Genomic DNA, 19,788 nt, shown 5'->3' with positions numbered 1-19,788 from the left:
GTTCCTGAAGACTGTCATTTAGTCTTTACCATAGATAGGGTACGCTGTTGAGTTGAAATTGCTGGAATCTAACTGCACGTCGTTCAATTTGTTCCTAATTTAAATGATGACGTTAGTTTTATGGTTTGCTTAGCGTGAACAAGATGCTTTTTATTTATTTTTGTGTGTGAGAATCGTTTGACAACATGAACCTAATTCACAAACTTTATACTCTGCATAATAATCATGCAGGATAACTGTAGCTCCTTCAAGTGTCCAAATTTAAGAAGTGCCGTTGCGTCTTTCTGACGGCTTCAGGAAACCCTGCACAGATGGCTGGTCAGAATTGCCTTCCCATTAAAACTTACCTTGGCTATCTCATGCATGATATAAATTATTTGGTATGGACACGTGTGGGTATAACACAGTACTGAACCATGGAATTATCTGTACATTTTCAAGTGAGTTTTTGTGAGAGGTTGTGGCAGCAAGTTGGTTAGAAAATTGTGGTGTTTACTCAGTACTGTCCTAAAACAGGCAATACCCCAAAAAGGTGAGAGTTTAGGAGGCCATGTCTTGAGTATTTAACTTACTCTGTTTTATTTCAGATACCTGGAAATAGAGTGGGAAGCTAAACGAAAAACACACCGGGAATTCAGCAAATCAACGATGATGGATTTCTGTCCCAGAGTCCCGAAACAGGATAACAGCAGTGATTGTGGGGTATATTTACTGCAGTATGTGGAAACCTTCTTCCAGGTACAGTATAGAAATATTACAAATGTCTGCTTATAACCTTCTTCTGGGTGAAATCCTCAAATCTCTCTGAATGCCTAATGGTGAGGCATAATATATTGTTCCACTTGAGGAAAGGGAGAGAAGATCTACCCTTAACCTGGAGGCAGGGCTGCAGGGCAGCCCCCTCTGTTTTCCTTTGCAGCTGGAGTATAGGCAACTGCCCTTCTACCTCCCTCGTATAGCGTTTTCTGGCCACTTGATCCAGTGTGGCTTCTACCCTCAGCCTGTCAACCTTGCTGGTGTATTTGACGTCTGTGCAGAGCATGCTTTTTTGGCATGTGGGGGGCGGGGGAAGAGGGAACCCTGGCATATTTTTACTGCCCCTTTTCTACATCCCTGAACCAAAGTCCTGTGCATGGACAGTCTTGGGTGGGCAAATTTCTCTGTGCAGAAGAGCATGATAAGCTCCTACATAGATGGTGAGCCAAAGTTCAGCACTGATCTTTCTGAACAGCTCACTTTCTAGCCACCTGGTGAGGTACTCTGAGTCTTACCTTTTTTCTCTTCATTATAACTTAATGTTTAGATTTCACATTTTTCTTCCTCTGAATGATTAAATGTGTGATCATTTAAATAAGTAATTCAAAGAAGTTGGTTTAAACAAATCTCGTTTTATCTGCCCACAGGCTGGGCTTGTGGAAGCTAATTTTTGGCATCCAAGCATCTGGTTTAGTTAGGACAAGCACATTCTCTGCCCCCACCTCCATTGTCCTTCTCCACCAGCATAATGTGGTATAGAGGTCCCAGTGCCAGAGCAAGTATTCTGTCCCAGCCATCTTGTCTGATGCCACAGGGAAAGAGGTCCTGGCTTAACCTGCCATCTCCCTCTTTGGTGTCCTGCTGAACCCTGTAAAGGCATTCTTCATGCTTGTCATTTCTTCACCAGCAGACAATCTGGCAGGGGAGACAGGTGGGACTGTTATGCTGCTAGAAAACTTCATCCTGCAACATACAATTTTCAGGGCCACGTGTGACTAATTAGCTAGTGTGCATAATGTGCACATGTGTGCTCTCTCTCGCCCCCCAGTGTCGCACTTTTTTCCCCTCCTATCCTGCTGTCTTCCCTCTCCTTGCTAATTGCAGAGTGTTGTTTCCTCCCTCTCCATGAATTAAGATACATTCCCAAAGGGCCATGGTTCTACAGATGCTATCCTTTCAGATGGGACTTCCTCCCTTTCTCTGCCTATGTGAGTGTTGGGCTCAAGAGATGTCAGAATGTATCTCCCAAAACTGACCCTTTAAAAGGGTCTTATCTAGTTTCCTAAGGCAAACTGCTACATTGTGTAGCTTATTCCTTATTGTACATTTCCAGTCTTTAACATTGTACGGCGTGTAAGCTAGGATAGTGCTGTCCAGTCTCAGCAATAGTGTGCATGGAAGTCTAGTGAAAAAGCTGGAAGTGCAAAGATATCTTTTTAAGAACTACTTTTTTTGCCACCAGGATCCTGTTGTTAACTTTGAGCTACCAATGCATTTGGAGCGGTGGTTCCCTCGTCGGGTGGTGAGGAGCAAACGGGAAGAAATTCGAGACCTGATCTTGCAACTGCACTTGCAACAGCAAAGCGGTAGCAGCAGCTAATGAATCTGTTCAGCCAAACCTGGCACAAACGTTTACAATAAAATTGCCGGAAAGCTGCTTAGGAGCATTTAGCCTCTTCCTTATGAGAAAGAAAAAATGCCACATAGTATTTTTGTTCGTTTGTTGTAAATTTATTCTGAGGCTTTATATTTGAATTGTATGGTTAGAGGGTGCAGGGAGGGGTGGGTGTAGATAAAGTGTAAATATGTAATTTAAAATTAATATTTGTTGGTTAACTGAATTTTCACTTGGAATCGGAAGCAGCATACAGGTATGTGCCGTAAAGATGTGAAAATATTTTAATTCTAAGGAGTGTGTTCCTCACCATTTGTTACATTCATGTAACTCTGGGAGCTGAGTAAGCATATAGGTGTCATATGTGATGCCTCCTTGTTTAACTTGACGACTGATATGATCTCAGACCTATTATTGTAAGTTTCCCCATTTTGCAATTCTCGTGTATAGTATGAATACTATGTATTTTTTAGTTTGAGAATATAGTACTGAATCTCTTTAGAGATGCCTTTTGTGGTATATTTTGTAATAAACTGAATCAGGAGTAACCTGCACCCAACAGGAGATCAGCCTGTTGAGAGTTGAAATTGCTGTTTAAGTGTTTCCATCATAAAACTTATTTTCAAAGGAGTTGAAAACATTTGCCCCAGGGTGAAGCTTGAAGCCTTGCAAGGTGAAAAGTGGACTTTCTTCTATATTTTTAGATCCTTTTTTCCCTTAACCAAATTTTTAGAAAATGGTCTTGATTTTAAAATATAAATACATGCTGGTTGCAAAGACAGTAAATTAAATCCTACTCATCTTACTCTTGTGGGTTGTCCTATTGACTCTGATAGGATGACTTGCATGTGTATAAGACAAGCAAGGTTTGGCCCAGTATGTTGGTTTTAGGGGCTCTAATGTGAAATATATGCACAGGCCTTCACTCAAAAAAACTCATTATATGCATATATGTAATATGTCTTAAGAGACTGCATACATATTCCAATGTCCATTCCTGCAAACAATTAGGTCTGTACATAACTTTACTGATGGGAGTTGGTCCTATTGAATCCTACTGAGTAAAGATACTTGGATGTTTAAGAGTTTGAACTGGGCCTTTATTTGATAAGCTAGAACAAGTGAGTGTATATATATATTTAGCCAGTTTTTCAAAGAGACTTTAGTCAAAGAAAGGTTTAATGACCTTTTAATATATGTGTATTTCTCCCATGGTCACTAATGGGAGTTAAGTGGCTGTGTTGAGAAGAAGCTTTCTTCTGTTCTCTGTGCTAAGTCAGTACATGTTTCAGAGCTGCCTTTGAAAGAACTGTATTTCAATTAATCAACAACACTTCTATGTTTTAAAGCAGCATTTCAGCTGAGAACCAGAAAAAGTTGGAGCCTTCAAAGCTGAAAGTGAATTGCAGAACTAAAATGAAAATGGAGGGAAGGCCAGAAATGTGTTGAATGCTCCTAGAACCGAGGCTCGGGGCCAGATCCTCAGCTGGTGTAAACCAGCACAACTCAGTTGACTTAATTTACATCATTGGGAGAATCTGGCCTTCACTGTAGGAGTGCACTCAGCACAGAAATGCATTCTGTCTCAAACCAGGAAGTGCTGGATGATTTTATGGGACGAGGAAAAATATTTTTAAACCAAGTTTTTTTGCTGAGTGCCATTACCTTCTGCCTATCTTCAGCCAACTTAGTGGGAGCAGTCATTATGCATTTCTGGGCTTAACATCATTTCCTTTTTAATTTTTCAGTTGACCTTTTCAAGCTTAAACTATAGCAACTTCATTTCTTATTTGCATGAGGTAAGAGCATCAGTCTCAGCCTCCATGAACATATGTTGCTTTCCTTACCTTAACCACAGCATCAGAATGATTATAGATGTAAGTTTTTGTATTTATTGTAGACATGGATAAAAGACTAAGTAAATAAATGTATATGGTCACACTAAGCTTTTTCAGTTGATGGATATTTTTTCTCGTGAGCCTGGTAAAGTTGTATTATAAATTTGTTTTTTACTACAGTAAAATTGGTTTTCATCATAAAATAGTACTGGTGCTCTTTTAGTTGGGCTTGTTTGTACATTTTAAAACATAAAAGAAGGGGCAATCTTTTTAAAATCACTTTTATGACATTGAGACCTTCCTTACAAATTGATGATGGAAATGTGTTTTGAGAATGCCACTGTTTGACATTAAAAATCTTTAAAAGTTGTTGAGTTTGATTGTTCCCTTTTTTTTTATGTAACCAATGAGTTCAATATAAGCTGGAGTATTTTATCAACTTGTCACTTACCTACCATATCTGTTGTTAACCCATGTGGGGTTTTTTGGTTTTGTTTTGTTTTGTTTTTTGAGTACTGTAACTTACCTAATTAATTTTGAACACGGCTATTCTAGTTGTTGTTATTCAGCCCTTAAAAAGGCAACATAAATTAGAACCACCCTGAGACTGCTCTGACTTGCATCAGGGGCCAAACTGGTACAACCAACTTTGCCCACATGTTCCCTAACCCTCCAGATCCTGTGTCAAGCACAGTATAGTGGACTAGGGGATTGAGGGCATAGAGTTTAACACTAGTTCAAAAGCTACAGTTCATAGTAAAGTTTATAACTGCGTGTACAACTTTGGCAACAGGATGCTTTACTCTATTTAAAAACCTATAGTTTACAAAATATTGATCTATTTAAACTGAAGGTTGCCAGACTCAGGCAGTGCCAGGCCAGCAGTGACAGCAGATTTCAGAAGATTGCTTGAGTACCAAGAGAATGCTTTGGTACCAAGTCACAGAAAAGTCAATTCCAGAAACTCACCACAAGAGCAACCCAGCAGAAACAAAGATGAAGATATGAGAGGCTGTAGGAAGTAAATCCTTGATTAAAATGTGTAAATGACTAGTCATCAGTAAGCGTCAAAGGATTGAGGTAATCATACATCAAGTGTGTGTTTTTAAAAGTGTTTGTGGGCTCCTGGATTTGTCCATTGGAATGGAAGGCATAGACCTCTAGTAATTCACCTATCTTATCTGAGACTGAACTTCTAGGTCTTGACCCTGAAATTAACTCATTTTAGGAGACACATGCTACACCCCAAAAGTGAAAAAGATGGGGGAAATCAGACAGGCAGCACTCTTACCTTGATAATGGCAGAGGCGGGGGATGCTGCATTAGGCAACCAGGGATCCAAATACTCCTGTTTCCAGATTTAAGATCAGCAACCTAGAGTCAGAAGAAAAGGCCTCATGGGCTTTAAATATTGTGAAAGGATAAGTGCAGGCATCCTGGCATCATGATTTCACTCAAATTACTGAGCAAGGTAAAATGTGTGCTCTAGATCAACCGCTCCAAAGAGGAGGAAGACTAAGACTACTACACTGGAAAGCTTGTGAGCAGATTAAATTTAGAAGTGTTAGATTAATTTAGTTGACTATTTCATTTCCGAGTTGCTGCTGCTTACTCAAATAATGCACAATAATATGTTGCTAAGAGATTGTCGTATGATTAAGATGTTGTTTAAAGTGTAATTGGACTCCTAGCAAGAGACAATTTAGAAGCTCGATACTTGAACCATGGAAGAGTGGAAAAGACAGGAGGATTCTACAGACACCTAAGTCTTTCTTAGAACTGTTAATAGTTGACATGTTGCCTTGGACATATCTTTATTTTGCATTGTTTATTTTCTGATAAATGATTTTCCCTGTTACGCTCAGCAGAAATTGTGGTTGAAACTTTTCTATGTTTCTATGGTCTGTTTAATTCAGAAAATATATTTTTGTTTTCTGTATGCACAACAAATACCAGTAAAGAAATTATTTTAATGCTGTGTGTTAAAATTATGCATTCAACAGGTTTCTGTTGCCCTGCAGAAAAATTGTAACACAAGTAATATACTTGCTTCTTAGCAGTGACACAAAGGTAGTTAAAAGGAAAATAAAAAACGTTTTAGAACTTAAATGGCCATCAGAAATGCTAAGGCAGGCTGTGGCTAAAGGTAGGCAAGCTTTGTACTATCCAAATTCTGTGAGTGGAGCTGAGTACCTGACGCTCCTCAACATCACTCAGAATTTGCCCTTCTGCCTTCGTATCTGGGCGAGAAAACTTTGTACCTGTTTTCCAACCAGAGTGCAAGCTCTGAGACATAGACAGTGCTCAGGCATTTTTACCACTGTCATAAAAATGTGCTCAGACTGGGTTTTGTTGGGATGGTCATAGTGGCGGGAGTACCTGAGCCATTGTCTGCATTAGCATTTGTAGCGTTGATAGTCAAGGACCAACTTCACAGTGGTGGATAATGGGAACAACATTTTCTTGTGTAGATAAGGTATTTATGGGAGCCAACAAACACCAGTGTTGTTGCAAAAAGAGAAAATGTCTAATATCCTCAGGAATCTATCATTTGAAAATTTCTAATCTGCACTTTTAAAGGAAGATATGAGGAAAATCTCACTGCTTTGTAATATCATGACCTCTGTTACTTAGCATAAGGAACATACAAAAGCAAAAGTGACTTATTTGACCCATAAGAACTTGCTACAATATCCTAACATTAATTTGGCTCAAAAATCACTCTGCCCTGATAAAAAAAAATAAGCATTGAAGGGCTAACGGACCTACTTTTTTGTTTTCTGCTGGTGTTTGGTGTGTGTTGTCCACATATCCCTAGTAGGAGCCATCTGTTTCCCTCCCCGTATGCTGTTCTTGGTCCCTTTTTGCCTGTAGAATATGTTCTTAGGACAGGGTTTCTCAAATTGGTTCATAGGCCTAGTCTACACTACGAGTTTAGGTCGACTTTAGCAGCGTTAAATCGAATTAAGCCTGGACACGTCCACATGACAAAGCCCTTTTTTTCGACTTAAAGGGTCCTTTAAACCGGTTTCTTTACTACACCTTCGAGGGGATTAGCGCTAAAATCGGCCTTTGCGGGTCGGATTTGGGGTAGTGTGGACGGAATTCGACGTTATTGGCCTCCGGGAGCTATCCCACAGTGCTTCATTGTGACCGCTCTGGACAGCACTCTCAACTCAGATGCACTGACCAGGTAGACAGAAAAAGCCCCGCGAAGTTTTGAATTTCATTTCCTGTTTGCCTAGCGTGTAGAGCATAGGTGACCACGCAGAGCTCATTAGCACAGGTAACCATGATGGAGTCCCAGGATCACAAAAGAGCTCCAGCATGGACAGAACGGGAGGTACGGGATCTGCTCGCCATATGGGGAGGCGAATCAGTGCTAGCTGAACTCCGTAGCAGTAAACGAAATGACAAAATATTAGAAAAGGTCTCAAAGGCCATGAAGAACAGAGACCATAACAGGGATGCACAGCAGTGCCGCATGAAAATTAAGGAGCTAAGGGAAGCCTACCACAAAGCCAGAGAGGCAAATGGAAGGTCCGGGGCAGAGCCGCAAACATGCTGCTTCTACGCGAAGCTGCATGCGATGCTAGAGGGTGCAGCCACCACTACCCCAACCGTGTGCTTTGACTCCGTCAATGGAGAAACACGCAACAGGGAAGCGGGTTCGTGGTACGAGGAAGATGATGATGAAGACAATGAAGAGCGCTCACAGCAAGGAAGCGGAGAAAGCGGTTTCCCCAACAGCCAGGATATGTTTATCACCCTGGACCTGGAACCAGTAACCCCGGAACTCACCCAAGGCGTGCTCCCAGACCTTGAGGGCACACAAGGGACCTCTGGTGAGCGTACCTTTGTAAATATTACACATGGTTTAAAAGCAAGCGTGTTTAATGATTAATGATTAATTTGCCCTGGCAATCACAGCCAGTACAGCTATTGGAAAAGTCTGTTAACTTGTTTTGGGATGGAGCGGAAATCCTCCAGGGACATCTCCAGAAAGCTCTCCTTCATCTACTCCCAAAGCCTTTGCAAATGGTTTCTGGGAAAGGCTGCCTTATCCCGTCAGCCATAGTAGGACACTTTACCATGCCAGGCCAGTAGTACGTAGTCTGGAATCATTGCATAACAAAGCATGGCAGTGTATGGTACCGGTGTTTGCTGGCATGCAGACAACATCCATTCCTTACCTCTCTGTTATCCTCAGGAGAGTGATATCATTCACGGTCACCTGGTTGAAATGGGGTGATTTTATTAAGGGGTATTACTGAGTAAGGTCTGTGCATTGCTATAATCTGATGTAGCAGTACTTTGCTAGCTCTGTCACGTGAAGAAAGAAGTGAGTAGAGACGCATTACTTCATTGCTACCTATGCGGGGGGTGAGGATCTAAGTCAATTAGCATGTTCTTTTAAAGCTTCCCAAATATTTGTAACTAATACAAGTGGAGGAGGAGCAAAGATGTTAATGACGAAGACCTTCCACTGAGGAACTGTTCTTAATATGGATTGATGTTGTTTGGCTAGCGTGTGTAAAAGGGAAGGAAATTGAAGAGCCAATGAAAAACATGCTTAATTAAGTGTGAAAGGTACTGTCCTTGTTAACGACATGACAAGATCCGGTAAAGAGCTTAGCTGGCCAGATTAAAACTAAAAAATTGTCTCCTCAATCCATCTGCTAACTCCAAGGAGCTTGCTTTCAGCACCTTTTGTTATTTCTGAAATGAAGTGGAATACTGTACTTCCTTTGCCAAGAAAATAATCTCTGAGACATTTTGGCTGACTTTTGTTGTGGTTTAATAATAATAATCCTTTTGTCAAAGACAATTACATGTGACGTCAGTAAATTTTCGAGAGGGGAAGGCAACTGACTGTATGTTAAAAAGGGATTTTTTTCCCCCCTTGCCTTTGTTTTTTAGCCAAAATAAATATGCTGAACTTTCCTTGGAAAATCCATCTGGGTGTCTTGATTTTTGTGTTGATTGAAGGGGATCTTCACGTATTTACAGGTAACAACTCTTATCTTCATTCTCATGTCCTTGTTTTCAATGGTTTAATGATAGCACTATATGAACATGAAAACAGCTCTTTAGTTTAACTAAAGTATGAAAATATGGAGAACTACATGTGACCAGGTTCTGCTCTGTAATAACAGTGTAAATCGGAAGTAATTCCATTGTCTTCCATGGAGTTACTCTAGATTTACATTGTGGTAACTGAGTAGATGTAGCTACAGACTGTTACGTTTTGATATGTGACCCTTTCCAGGTTTTGACCGGCATGAAATACCAATGAAAGCATTTTTTATTTGTTGCTTTTTCTTAATAACTTACAATGGAAGGTCTTAATATCGGAGATCCTGCAGCTTTGCATAGATGTTTAAGATGTTGTTGTACTTTAGAAAGAATAGGGGTTTACCCCCGTGAACCTAGCCAACATTTTCTTTTCTTTCTCGTGGTTATGCACCATCTGGTTGTGGCTTTCCACCCCAGAGGAGGCTGAATTTTGGTGGGTATGTACAGCATATGGGGCTTACTCCTACATACATTGAAATAAAAAGCAAAGTTCCTGTTAACTTTAATGGTGCAGAATCAGGGCTGTGGTTTTAACAGCGCTTTGGATTGAAAGTACTGTGTTCTATCACCACTATTCCTGTACTGAATGCTTCTGATACCTTATTATTCTTCCTCTACCTCACTTTGTCTGCTAACGATATTCCCCTGGACTTGTAGAATTGTATAGTTTTGGGTCATCTGACTATATGATACAGAACTTTGCTGACTGGGGTTACCACTAGACAGGTCTCTTCCAACCCCACACCCCCCATGAGGTTGTGGGCTTTTTGTGTTTTTCTTTGTTTACTGTGCCATGTGTTGATGAACTACCTGGGGGAAGGAGATATAATGGCTGACTGTTGATATGCTTCACAATTCAATCCAGAGATATGAAGATCAAACAAGATTTGTGTAGAAAGGGAGCATGCAATAGAGAGCGCATCTCAACCCCTTAGCTTAATTGTTCCCTTTCCTTATTTAGACTCTGAATCAGCAAGCCTTTAAGCACACGTCAGTTTTCTCAGAGGGGTAGTTCCGCTGACTTCAATGGGCCAACTCGCGCGTGTGTGTGTGTGTGTGTGTATATATATATATATATATATATAAGGTTAAACATGTGCATTGGTGTTTGCAGGATCAGGGTGATAGTGCTGATAGTTCATTATCAAGATGCTGCAAAGAAGTTAAAATTATTTAAAATAAAGACAGGTCCAGCCAGCCATCGTCAGGACAGAATATTTGGGGTAGATGACTTGTAGTGTGTCAGAAAACCACTGGGCATAAAAAGTTGCCAGCTCTAGCTGTAGCTTTTTTGAGGACGCCTACTTATTTGGAACTAGATTTAGACCTTAACTGGCAACATGAGAGAGGCCAAGGACAGAATGGGCTGTAAAGATCGAACTCCCCCATACCTGGTCTCTCCTGGTGAGGAGTGAAGGTTTTTGGAGCAGCAATGCAGGGGAGGCTTTTGCTGCTATGGCCTATGCTGTTGCCTGTGCTGTGTGTAAATGGAGTACTTGAGTTTCCATGGTGGTCAATATAGCACTTTCCACAATGCCAGCACTAAATTCATATTTAAATACAAATTCGTAAGCAGTTTTTCAGTTGAGACCACTCCCTCAGGAGGTAAAACCCTAGGCTTACCTTGATTTAAACTTTTGCCAAGTGATCATGTGAAACCAATTGCACGATGAACCAAACAAATGAAAATTCAGCTAGAAGGTATACATTCCCTTGAAAACATGGTAAATTCAGAGTTGCTGGGGAAATCACAAACACCTTTCCTATGATAAATGCAGCTCATTCTCTGCTACCTTGCCCACTTGCACCAGTGCATCTGAGAGGAGAATTGGGCCCTTTTAAAATGACTAATGAAAAACCAAATCCCTTTTGGCCAAATTCTATGGTTCTTAATCAAAACTCCCACTGAATTCAACTAGAGGTTTGGACTGGAGGATATCAACTATAACCGTACTGCCCAGAAATCCAGGGCAGTGGTGTTGGGATATATAGAATGGTGTAACTCTGTCAGCTGAGTCTTGCATATGGTTTAATTTTACAGCAGAAACTTACTCCGCTGCAGAGGAAATCAAAGGTAAGGATGCTAGACCAACAACTCAACCCAATGGCTGGCAATTAGTAAACCCTTCCCTGTCTCCTGAGTCAAGACAACATACTGAATTCACAGGAAAGGAACACCTCAACAGGCGCGTGTTGTTTCGAAGGAAGAGGTCCATCCTGTTTCCTAGTGGAGTTAAAATTTGTCCAGATGAGACTGGTGAGCAGGCCATTGCCAACCATCTGAAATACTTCAAACTCCGAGGTAAGTGAGCGCAGGGAAGCTGACACAGTGCTCTATAGCAGTGTTACGGTAAGTAAGGATGCAACCATCGCATGTTTAATAGATAATTGATTTTAAAAAGTGTGGTATTTGTTATAAACATTAATACTTATCATACAAAGAGGCCCTAGGTTAAGTACATTACCTAAGAAATTTTGCTTTTGTTCCTTGATAACTCATAATAATTACATATGAGCTAACAACCTTGGCTTGGCGATCTCTCAGTCCTCGCAATCAAAGCTCCTCCATAATAACCAAGACAACTATACCAGTGTGACTTCCTATGTGAACATCCTTATTCCAGAATAGGAGAGGCTTTTTCAATTGAATTAATGTTGCTTTGAAAGGGGTTTAAACTTAACTGGAAAAAAACAGACACTTTTTTCTGGATAAGGGTCCATATGGGAAGTTATAACAGTATAACTGGTATTACTTACCCATGTAGGGAAAGTTAGGCTCCTAAGTTATGGAGGCCTGGTCTACACTCTGGGAAATTAGGTTAGTATAGCTATATGTCACTCAGGGTGTGAAAAATCCATTCCCTTGAGCGACACAGTTAAACTAAGCTAACCCCTGGCGAATTCCCCCAGCGACCTAGCTCCTGCCTCTCAGGAAGTGGAAAACTCAAACTGACAGGAGAATCCTTCCTGTCTATGTAGATAGTATCTTGACTTAAAATGCTACCGTGGTGCAGCTGCAGCACTTCACTGTAGACAAGGCCATATACATTTCTGGAAATTCTGTCCTAAGTGACTTGCCTAAGTCACACACAGTCTGTGGCAGAAGAGGCATTGGATCCTGGGTCTCCCCAGTCTCAGGCTAGCTCTCTAACCACTGGACCATTCTTTTTTCTATGCTCAACAGTCTCACAACCCTACCCCCTCTCAATTTTTGAAGTAGTAGCCAGATGAAGGACTTCCTGTAGTGTAGCCCTATTGGAATCAGAATCCCTCTCTCACACAGTCAGTAGTGGTGCTAGTCTGTAAAGTAAACTCTCTCTCAATAAAATTCCTGAGGTCTAAATGTGTGCCAAACTTCCAGCACAAAAAAACCAGCACTGGAAGTGTTGGAACAATGATGGGATGACTTCTGCTGCATAAATTAAATACTCTGTCCATTCAGATTCATGATACAGCATTGCCAATATAAGCAAATTAGGCTGGATCCTGTCAGGTTCCTGTTATTTAAATCTAGGTCTAAAATGACAGTTGTCCCCCTTTAAGAAGGGACTGTCGAGAGATATGTGGAAGTTCTCTGGGAAGCTCTCTTTTCATTCTTCACCTTAGCTCCCTCTCCTCTTGCATTGCTGCCATCTGATCCATTGATTTTTCTCTGTTTCTGCATAGCACTCTCTCTCCAGTTGCTAAGTATACAACTGGGAATTATCAATTCATAGCGACCATTTCAGAAGTCATAGCCACTGAATACTTCATGTTTTCTTTTATAGCTAAGCTCATCTGAGTCCAACACGAACCTCACATGTCAACTAAAGACAGCTTTACTGGCTTCTGGGAGGTTGTGAGAGATGCTGAGGTTGCCTCTGCTTGAAGTAGATGCTGCCTCTTGGGTGTTTTTGTTATAGGCTGCAAGCTGAGTGCTCATCTCTTGTGACTAGATCACTCCATGGAGATTTTTAAACAGAACTTCCCCATTACTTTTTATGGGGAAATTCTACTTATAAATCAAATGCATGATGTGGCACCTGGTGTTAGGCCTCCTATAATTCACATAGAGAACAACACAAGAGGTACTAAAAATATATGATGAAACATGAAAAATTCACAGTGAAACTGAATGGGGCATATAGAAAATCAGTATTCTCTACACTTAATTATGTCTGCATTTTCAAATCTATTATTATTAGCAGTCTAGTAATACCGAGAGGTCCATCTAAGATGACAGGCATTGTTGTACTGTGCTGTTGTACTGTGCTGTGCCATAGTAAGAGACCAAGGAGCTGACAGTCTAAAAAGGAAGGATGCACAGCGTGGGAGAGGAAAGCGAGGTTCAGGGAGGAAGTGACTTGTTCAGGGTCATCCTAGCAGGTCAGTGGCAGAGCCAGAAATACATGCCAGGTCTTCTGTGTCTCATTCCAGTGCCATAGTCACTCTAATCACATACCTAAATCGCAAAACAACCCACTACTTGGAATAGAGTTAGCATTTTTTTACTTTCATTAGCAGCACTATCTGACCAATCTTGGGTTCTCATTGCCTCTACACTCCTTAGTGTTTTATACCCCTCTGTGCTCTTTGTAGTGATAGTCATAAAGAGACTTTTTTAAAAAAAAAAAAGACTATCTACAGATGGAAGCCAGTCTATCCAGACATTTATATCATACAGTTAATATATATACAGTTAATCACTGTAATATCTGAACATGAAACAGAAGAGTTAGATACCTATGAATACCTATAGAGTTGATATGAATACACAGTTTGGGTTTGATCCTGCCAAGTGCTGAGCTTCTAGACAGGGTTAAATGGGTGTTTGTGAACTCTAAATGCAACAGGTGCTGACATGGAAGTTAAAGGCACTTGGCATATCACAGGATCAGGCCCTATATGAGTATGTGGGTGGGATTATTAGCACATGCTCTTTTAAGATTAACTTCTTTGCTGCTGCGGAAAGTAGTTTGCAAACAAATTATTATTTAAAGGTCACAGTGTCCACTGGGCAGCACTGAGATGCACCTTGACAAGATTGACTTGATGGAAGCCTAAGAGTGTAGAAGTTCTAATCATGAATGCACTGTGAAACATATTGAAAATAATGTTAGTGCTTATCGTTCAGGGGATTGGTAATGAAAGCCCAGGTTAGTGCTAACTGAAAATTGTTGCCATCTGTTGGATGTTGCATGGTTTCTCTCCACTTCTTCACAAAACTCACCGCAACCAGCGCAAATGGGCAGTCCTGTTGGCCGGTCTCAGTAGAGAGGCCAAGCATTGGATCAGCCAAATTGAACTACCCTCCCAGCGGGAGGTGTAAATGGAGTTAGGGTGAAGGCAGCATGGGGAAGCTTGCACTGCTGTGCCCTGTGCTGTACCTGCACAGTGGGTAAATATAAGAGTCTGGTTGCTAGCACTGTCAGCCTGGCACCATTCACCAGTACCAAATGCTTTCTCTCTCTTTGGGATGTCTGAGCTTAAGAACTGTGATGGTGGCTGCCTTTCCTATGCAGGCTCCAAAGTTCCTTGTGCATTCTTCTCCCACATAGGGCCATACACAATCTGGCTCTGTATGCTCGTATACATTTCAGAGTTTATTCCTTAGGACAAAAGCACTTCTCTTAATGTGAACTTTCAGATGGCCGGAGTGGTATACATTCTTCCTATCAGGTCTGTGTTGGCCAGCCTGTACTTAAAATACATTATCTAAAAATACTGATCACAGAAGAAGGAATGTATTGGGTGTAACAGTTAATAATGAAGGAGTTGGAGGTGATTTTCAATACTTGAGAAAGAAAAGTATTTCTTAGGGGAATGAATCCTAGGGATTTTATTCATATTTATGGCCAATGGCTTTGGTTATTCCAGAGGTGGGACTGAGCCATCCACATTTAGGTGTGGATCAAGATTCTGACCCTCTTCTTCCTAAATGGGGTGGGGGATAGCTCAGTGGTTTGAGCATTGGCCTGCTAAACCCAGGGTTATGAGTTCAATCCTTTGAAGGGGCCACTTAAGGATCTGAGGCAAAATCAGTACTTAGTCCTGCTAGTGAAGGCAGGGGGCTGGACTTGATGACCTTTCAAGGTCCCTTCCAGTTCTAGAAGATAGGATATCTCCATTTATTTATTTATTTAAATTTGGGTTGGTTCAGATCCAAAGTTATTTGGGATTGGTGCTATAAAATTTGGATCACAGTTTGGATTTTGAAAAACCTTCTCCCCTGAAAGTTTGGGATGATCAAGTTTTGATTCAGGACTATCTCTTATTAAAATAAAAGGATTTTAATGATGAAATGGTTTCCGTAATAATTATTAGTATTGAACCACAAAAATAAAACGAAGTGTCTATTTGATTGAAAGACCTTAACAGAAAGGCTGAAGTTTCAACTTGTTACTCAAACCTTAACTAAAGGTGAACAGAAGTAGCTTTAAAAACAAAACAAAATTAATCAACTTTATTGAGTGGCCAAAGCTGATAAAAGGCATTTTAATTAAACAAAGGGGTAATTTAATAAATCAGTGCATCATTTTCTCTGCTTAGCACTTTTCTGCATTGTTTCCAGCCAAGCAAATTTTCATGCCTGGCTTAATACACAGACAACACATTCTGGGGTTTGTGATGGAAGCAGTGGTTCAGCCTCTCCTTCATCTGAGATCTTAGGTGTTAGCATGTGCAGCTAAAAAGCTCCATTTTCTCCAGAGAGATTTTTCTCTCTGTACTGCAGTGCTGTATGGAGGTGGATTGTGTGCTGTTTAAGTACTTAGTGCTGCTGTTGTTGTGAATTCTATCTTTAATTGTTTCTGTGTGCTGTCTAAAGGTTGCTGTGTTCAACCCCATATGCATTTCAACAGCAGAGGAAGGGATCTGTGTGTGTGCATATACATATATTATAATCTGTTTGGCAAGTGTTAATGAAACCTTTGGATGAGAAGTACCTTAGAAGGGTCAATCATTCTTTTTATTACTATGACCCTGAGTCTCACATCATTACAGACTGAGCCATGCAGTTCCGCAGAAGCAACAAGAGAAGCTATTGACATCCTGCTGCTTCAGAAAAGACTATCCTGCCTGATTCAGAACTCCTAGTCAACCGTACACGATTCAACTCTTAAGAAGCACTAATGGGATTAAATGAGGATAAAACTCCAGCACTGCCCACTTACACAAATGACCAGCAAGCTACCCCACCCCCTACTAGGTGTCCAATACTGTCATATGTTGTCCCTCCTGTTAACCTCACAAATCCCTTCATATCAAGTGAGATGTAATAGGCTAAGTGACTCTTTCTCTTCAGAACGCTAAATGCTAAAACCAGAGCCAAAACCACAGTTCCTTGGGAATTAGTGCGTCCCATACGGATGGGTGAGGGGCATGTTACGGGCAAAGTTTCAACATAGGATTTCAGACAGAGGAACTCATGGAAGTCTTAAATGGTTATTTTCAAAAGAACAGTGCAGCCTGCAGGGAAGGGAATTTTAAACAAAGACTTTTTTCCCCTCCAAAAGATTTGGCCATGTCAGTGCACTCTCAAACTGGATGTAAAACTAGGCTGACCAGATAGCAAGTGTCAAAAATCAAGACAGGAGGTGGGGGGTAATAGGTGCCTATGTGAGAAAAAGACCCAAAAATCGGGACTGTCCCTATAAAATCGGGACATCTGGTTACCCTATGTAAAACTTCAGTGGAGATAGTAACACTTAACCGCCTTTGTTAGGGGCTTAGAATTCTACAGGTGAAACATATTGTAAAAATGCTAAGTATTATTCACATATGCACAGTGTTGTAAGCATCAGGTTTGAAACACCTGCACTCCTTCACCCCAGGTTAGAATCCTGGCAGTTTCAGTTTCCTCCTTTCACAATAGATCAGTTGAGTTTCACATGGTTTTACTGTGTATAGGGCTTTCTGATACAACCTTTAAAACCAAGGCCCTGTCGGCTTTGCGTGGGCATTAAGAGCCCATGGAGCTTTTATTCATTAGAGTACGAGTTTACACCAGTGTCCTGAGCAAAAATTCCTGCTTGTGCCTTTAGTACAGCGAACTGGTTGTTCCCCTTCTAGCTGGGCTGTAGTTCAGTGGTGCACTAAATGATTTTTGAAGCACTCCTTGTGGATGCTATGTAAATATAAGACCTCCATTTTGAGAGAGAGGATGGGATGGGCTATCTGATTTCCATTCCTGGCTCTGCCACTGATTTACTGTGTGATTTACTAGAGTCACACATCCTCTCAGTACCTCAGTTTCCCCATCTGTAAAATAGGGAGAGTAATACTTCCTTAGCAGTATTGTGTAAGGCTTTAGTCATTAAGGTTGTAAAGTGCTTTGAGTTCTTTAAATGAAGGGTGCTATAGAAGTGCAAAGTATTATTATTTTAATATTTTCTCTCTTTCAAGAGTTCTGAATTACCATCACCAGGTATGGATGGAAGTCATTTCCAGTAGAAGCTTCCCTTTCCACCCACATACATCTTCTAGCCTCTTTTTTTAACTGCCTTGAAAGACTGGTCTTGATTTAGTGATGGTTTTTAATCAGTATCATCTGCTAGGGATTAAGGGGGGTTGATCAGAAATCCTGTCTCCTCCATGGGCTGATCCCGCAAACACCACCAGGTATAATCCCATACAAGTCCAGTAAATGTTTTTCCAGGGCAAGGGCTAATGAAGAATGCAGGATCTAGCCAGATGGGTGAGCTCTTTCCATTTGTGTTGAGGGCTAGCATTTGTACTCCAATGGTTTCTGGCAGCGTCACTGCATCTGAAGCTGTGTCAGCATTTCTGTTGATACCATGGTTTTTCAGGGATTCACAGCTCGCTTGCAGAACTTCATTCCTGACTAAACTTTTCCTTCATGGCCTTGGTGTATGAGCAGACTTCTCTTTCTTTATTTTACTTCACATTTTAAATCTGGCTTGGCAACTGGAGTTCAACTAAGAAGTTCAGCCATCTGAGTTGCTTTTTGCATTCAAATCTATAAAATGGCTTTGATTTCAACAATGAACTTCGATATGAATGATGGCATAATATTGTCCCAGAAAGTCTTGAGAATGTGGATGGAAAGGAGGAAGCTTGGGGATAAGGCACAGGCCTGTGATTTGCAGTGCGTTCGGTACCCAGCTCTGCCACAGACTTCTTGTGGGACCTGGGGCAAGTCACTGAATCTCTCCGAGCCTCAGTTCCCCTTCTGTAAAATGGGGATGATAGCACTTCCCTAGCTCACGGTGGTGGTGTGAGGATAAATACATTAATGTTTATGAGGTGCTCAGATACTCTGATAACGTAGGCCATACAGTATCCTAGGTAGATGGAACATACAGGAAGAGGACAATATCAAATGGTTGTGATGCTGCATTTTGCAGAGAGATTGCAATGCGTGAGTGGTGGCTGCTTTTCATAAAGGATTAAATTCGGAGAGGTGCTCAGCATATACAGTTTCCATTGATTTCACTGGGAATTTGCAGAAGCTTGGCACCTGTTAGGATTTAGTTCAAGATTTGTACAGGGTATGCAGTGTCCAGAAGGAGTGGGAGGGGGAGTGAACTCTTTTGTAAACGTAAAGAAATTAAAACAGAATGCTCTGCTAATGTGTACTAGATTGATACCTTTTCTAACCATCTGGGTTCACCCTACCTCAGATCTTGTCTCTGTCTGGCCCTAAGTGAACAAGAAGAGAAGCCTTCCTCATTAAGTGTTAATTTAAACACTTAAAGAGGAAAGCTTCCCTTCGTTATGGTCCTCTGATTGAGTAAGCGAATTTCTGCCTTGGTTTGGAAGCCTAGAGCAATGTTTCTCAATGACTGGACCATGGACCAACGCAGGTCCCTGAGATCTCCCTGACACAGTTTAGGAAGGCAGCAAGCCGGTCCCTGGTATCAAAAAGGTTGAGAAACACTGACTCCTGTTATCTTCTTTCATTGTGTTCCTCCGTTCAGTTTACAGTTGAATCAGTGGTGTTTGAGTGGCAGTTAACATCTTCCTGTTGAAGGCCTGAATTAATTCAATTGCTTGATCACGACCCTTGTTTGCTTTGCACCAAATTCTTCCCTAGGATATGCATGGGCAACTCCCACTGAAGCCATCTGGAGTTGGGCTTGCACATGTGACGGCAGAATGTGGCCCTGGGTACAGAGCGATAAGTGAGACAAAACCTTTGGTAAGGCTATATGTACACTAGCACTTTTGTTGGTAAAGCTCTTGTTGGTCAGGGGTGTGATTGACATAAGTTATACCAACAGAAGCACTGGTGTGGACAGCACTATGTTGGTGGGAGACACTCTCCTGCCAACATAGCTACCGCCGCTCATTGTGGGTGGTTTCATTATGCTGACAGGAGAGGTCTCTCACGCCACAGAGAGCGGCTACACAGGAGACCTTACAGCGGCGCAGCTGTAGCGGTATAGCTGTACCAGTGTAAGGACTCTAGTGTAAACATGGCCTAAGTGAGTTATCAGTTTTTATTGGAAACTGACGGCACAGTGGGATCATGAGGCTCAGGAAGCAAGATGAAGTCGTGGGACC

At 41.3% G+C, this 19,788-nt stretch overlaps 2 protein-coding genes across 5 annotated transcripts in view; both read left to right on the top strand.

The window, feature by feature from the left end:
* Positions 1-4,578, top strand: part of SENP7 (SUMO specific peptidase 7) — a 91,407-nt gene extending 86,829 nt beyond the window's left edge. For all 4 annotated transcript variants that reach the window (XM_054045143.1, XM_054045137.1, XM_054045133.1 and 1 more), the window contains 2 exons: positions 588-738; positions 2,219-4,578. In XM_054045143.1, coding sequence (XP_053901118.1) covers positions 588-738; positions 2,219-2,356 — 289 coding nt within the window. In that variant the 3' untranslated portion in view covers positions 2,357-4,578. The remainder of the gene's footprint in view (positions 1-587; positions 739-2,218) is intronic.
* A 4,562-nt stretch (positions 4,579-9,140) lies between these two features.
* Positions 9,141-19,788, top strand: part of IMPG2 (interphotoreceptor matrix proteoglycan 2) — an 88,797-nt gene continuing 78,149 nt past the window's right edge. The window contains exons 1-2 of the mRNA XM_054016410.1: positions 9,141-9,219; positions 11,327-11,587. Coding sequence (XP_053872385.1) covers positions 9,141-9,219; positions 11,327-11,587 — 340 coding nt within the window. The remainder of the gene's footprint in view (positions 9,220-11,326; positions 11,588-19,788) is intronic.

Source organism: Malaclemys terrapin, chromosome 1 (assembly GCF_027887155.1).
Source record: "Malaclemys terrapin pileata isolate rMalTer1 chromosome 1, rMalTer1.hap1, whole genome shotgun sequence".
NCBI lineage: Eukaryota > Metazoa > Chordata > Testudines > Emydidae > Malaclemys > Malaclemys terrapin.
This window is presented reverse-complemented; position numbering and strand designations above follow the sequence as displayed.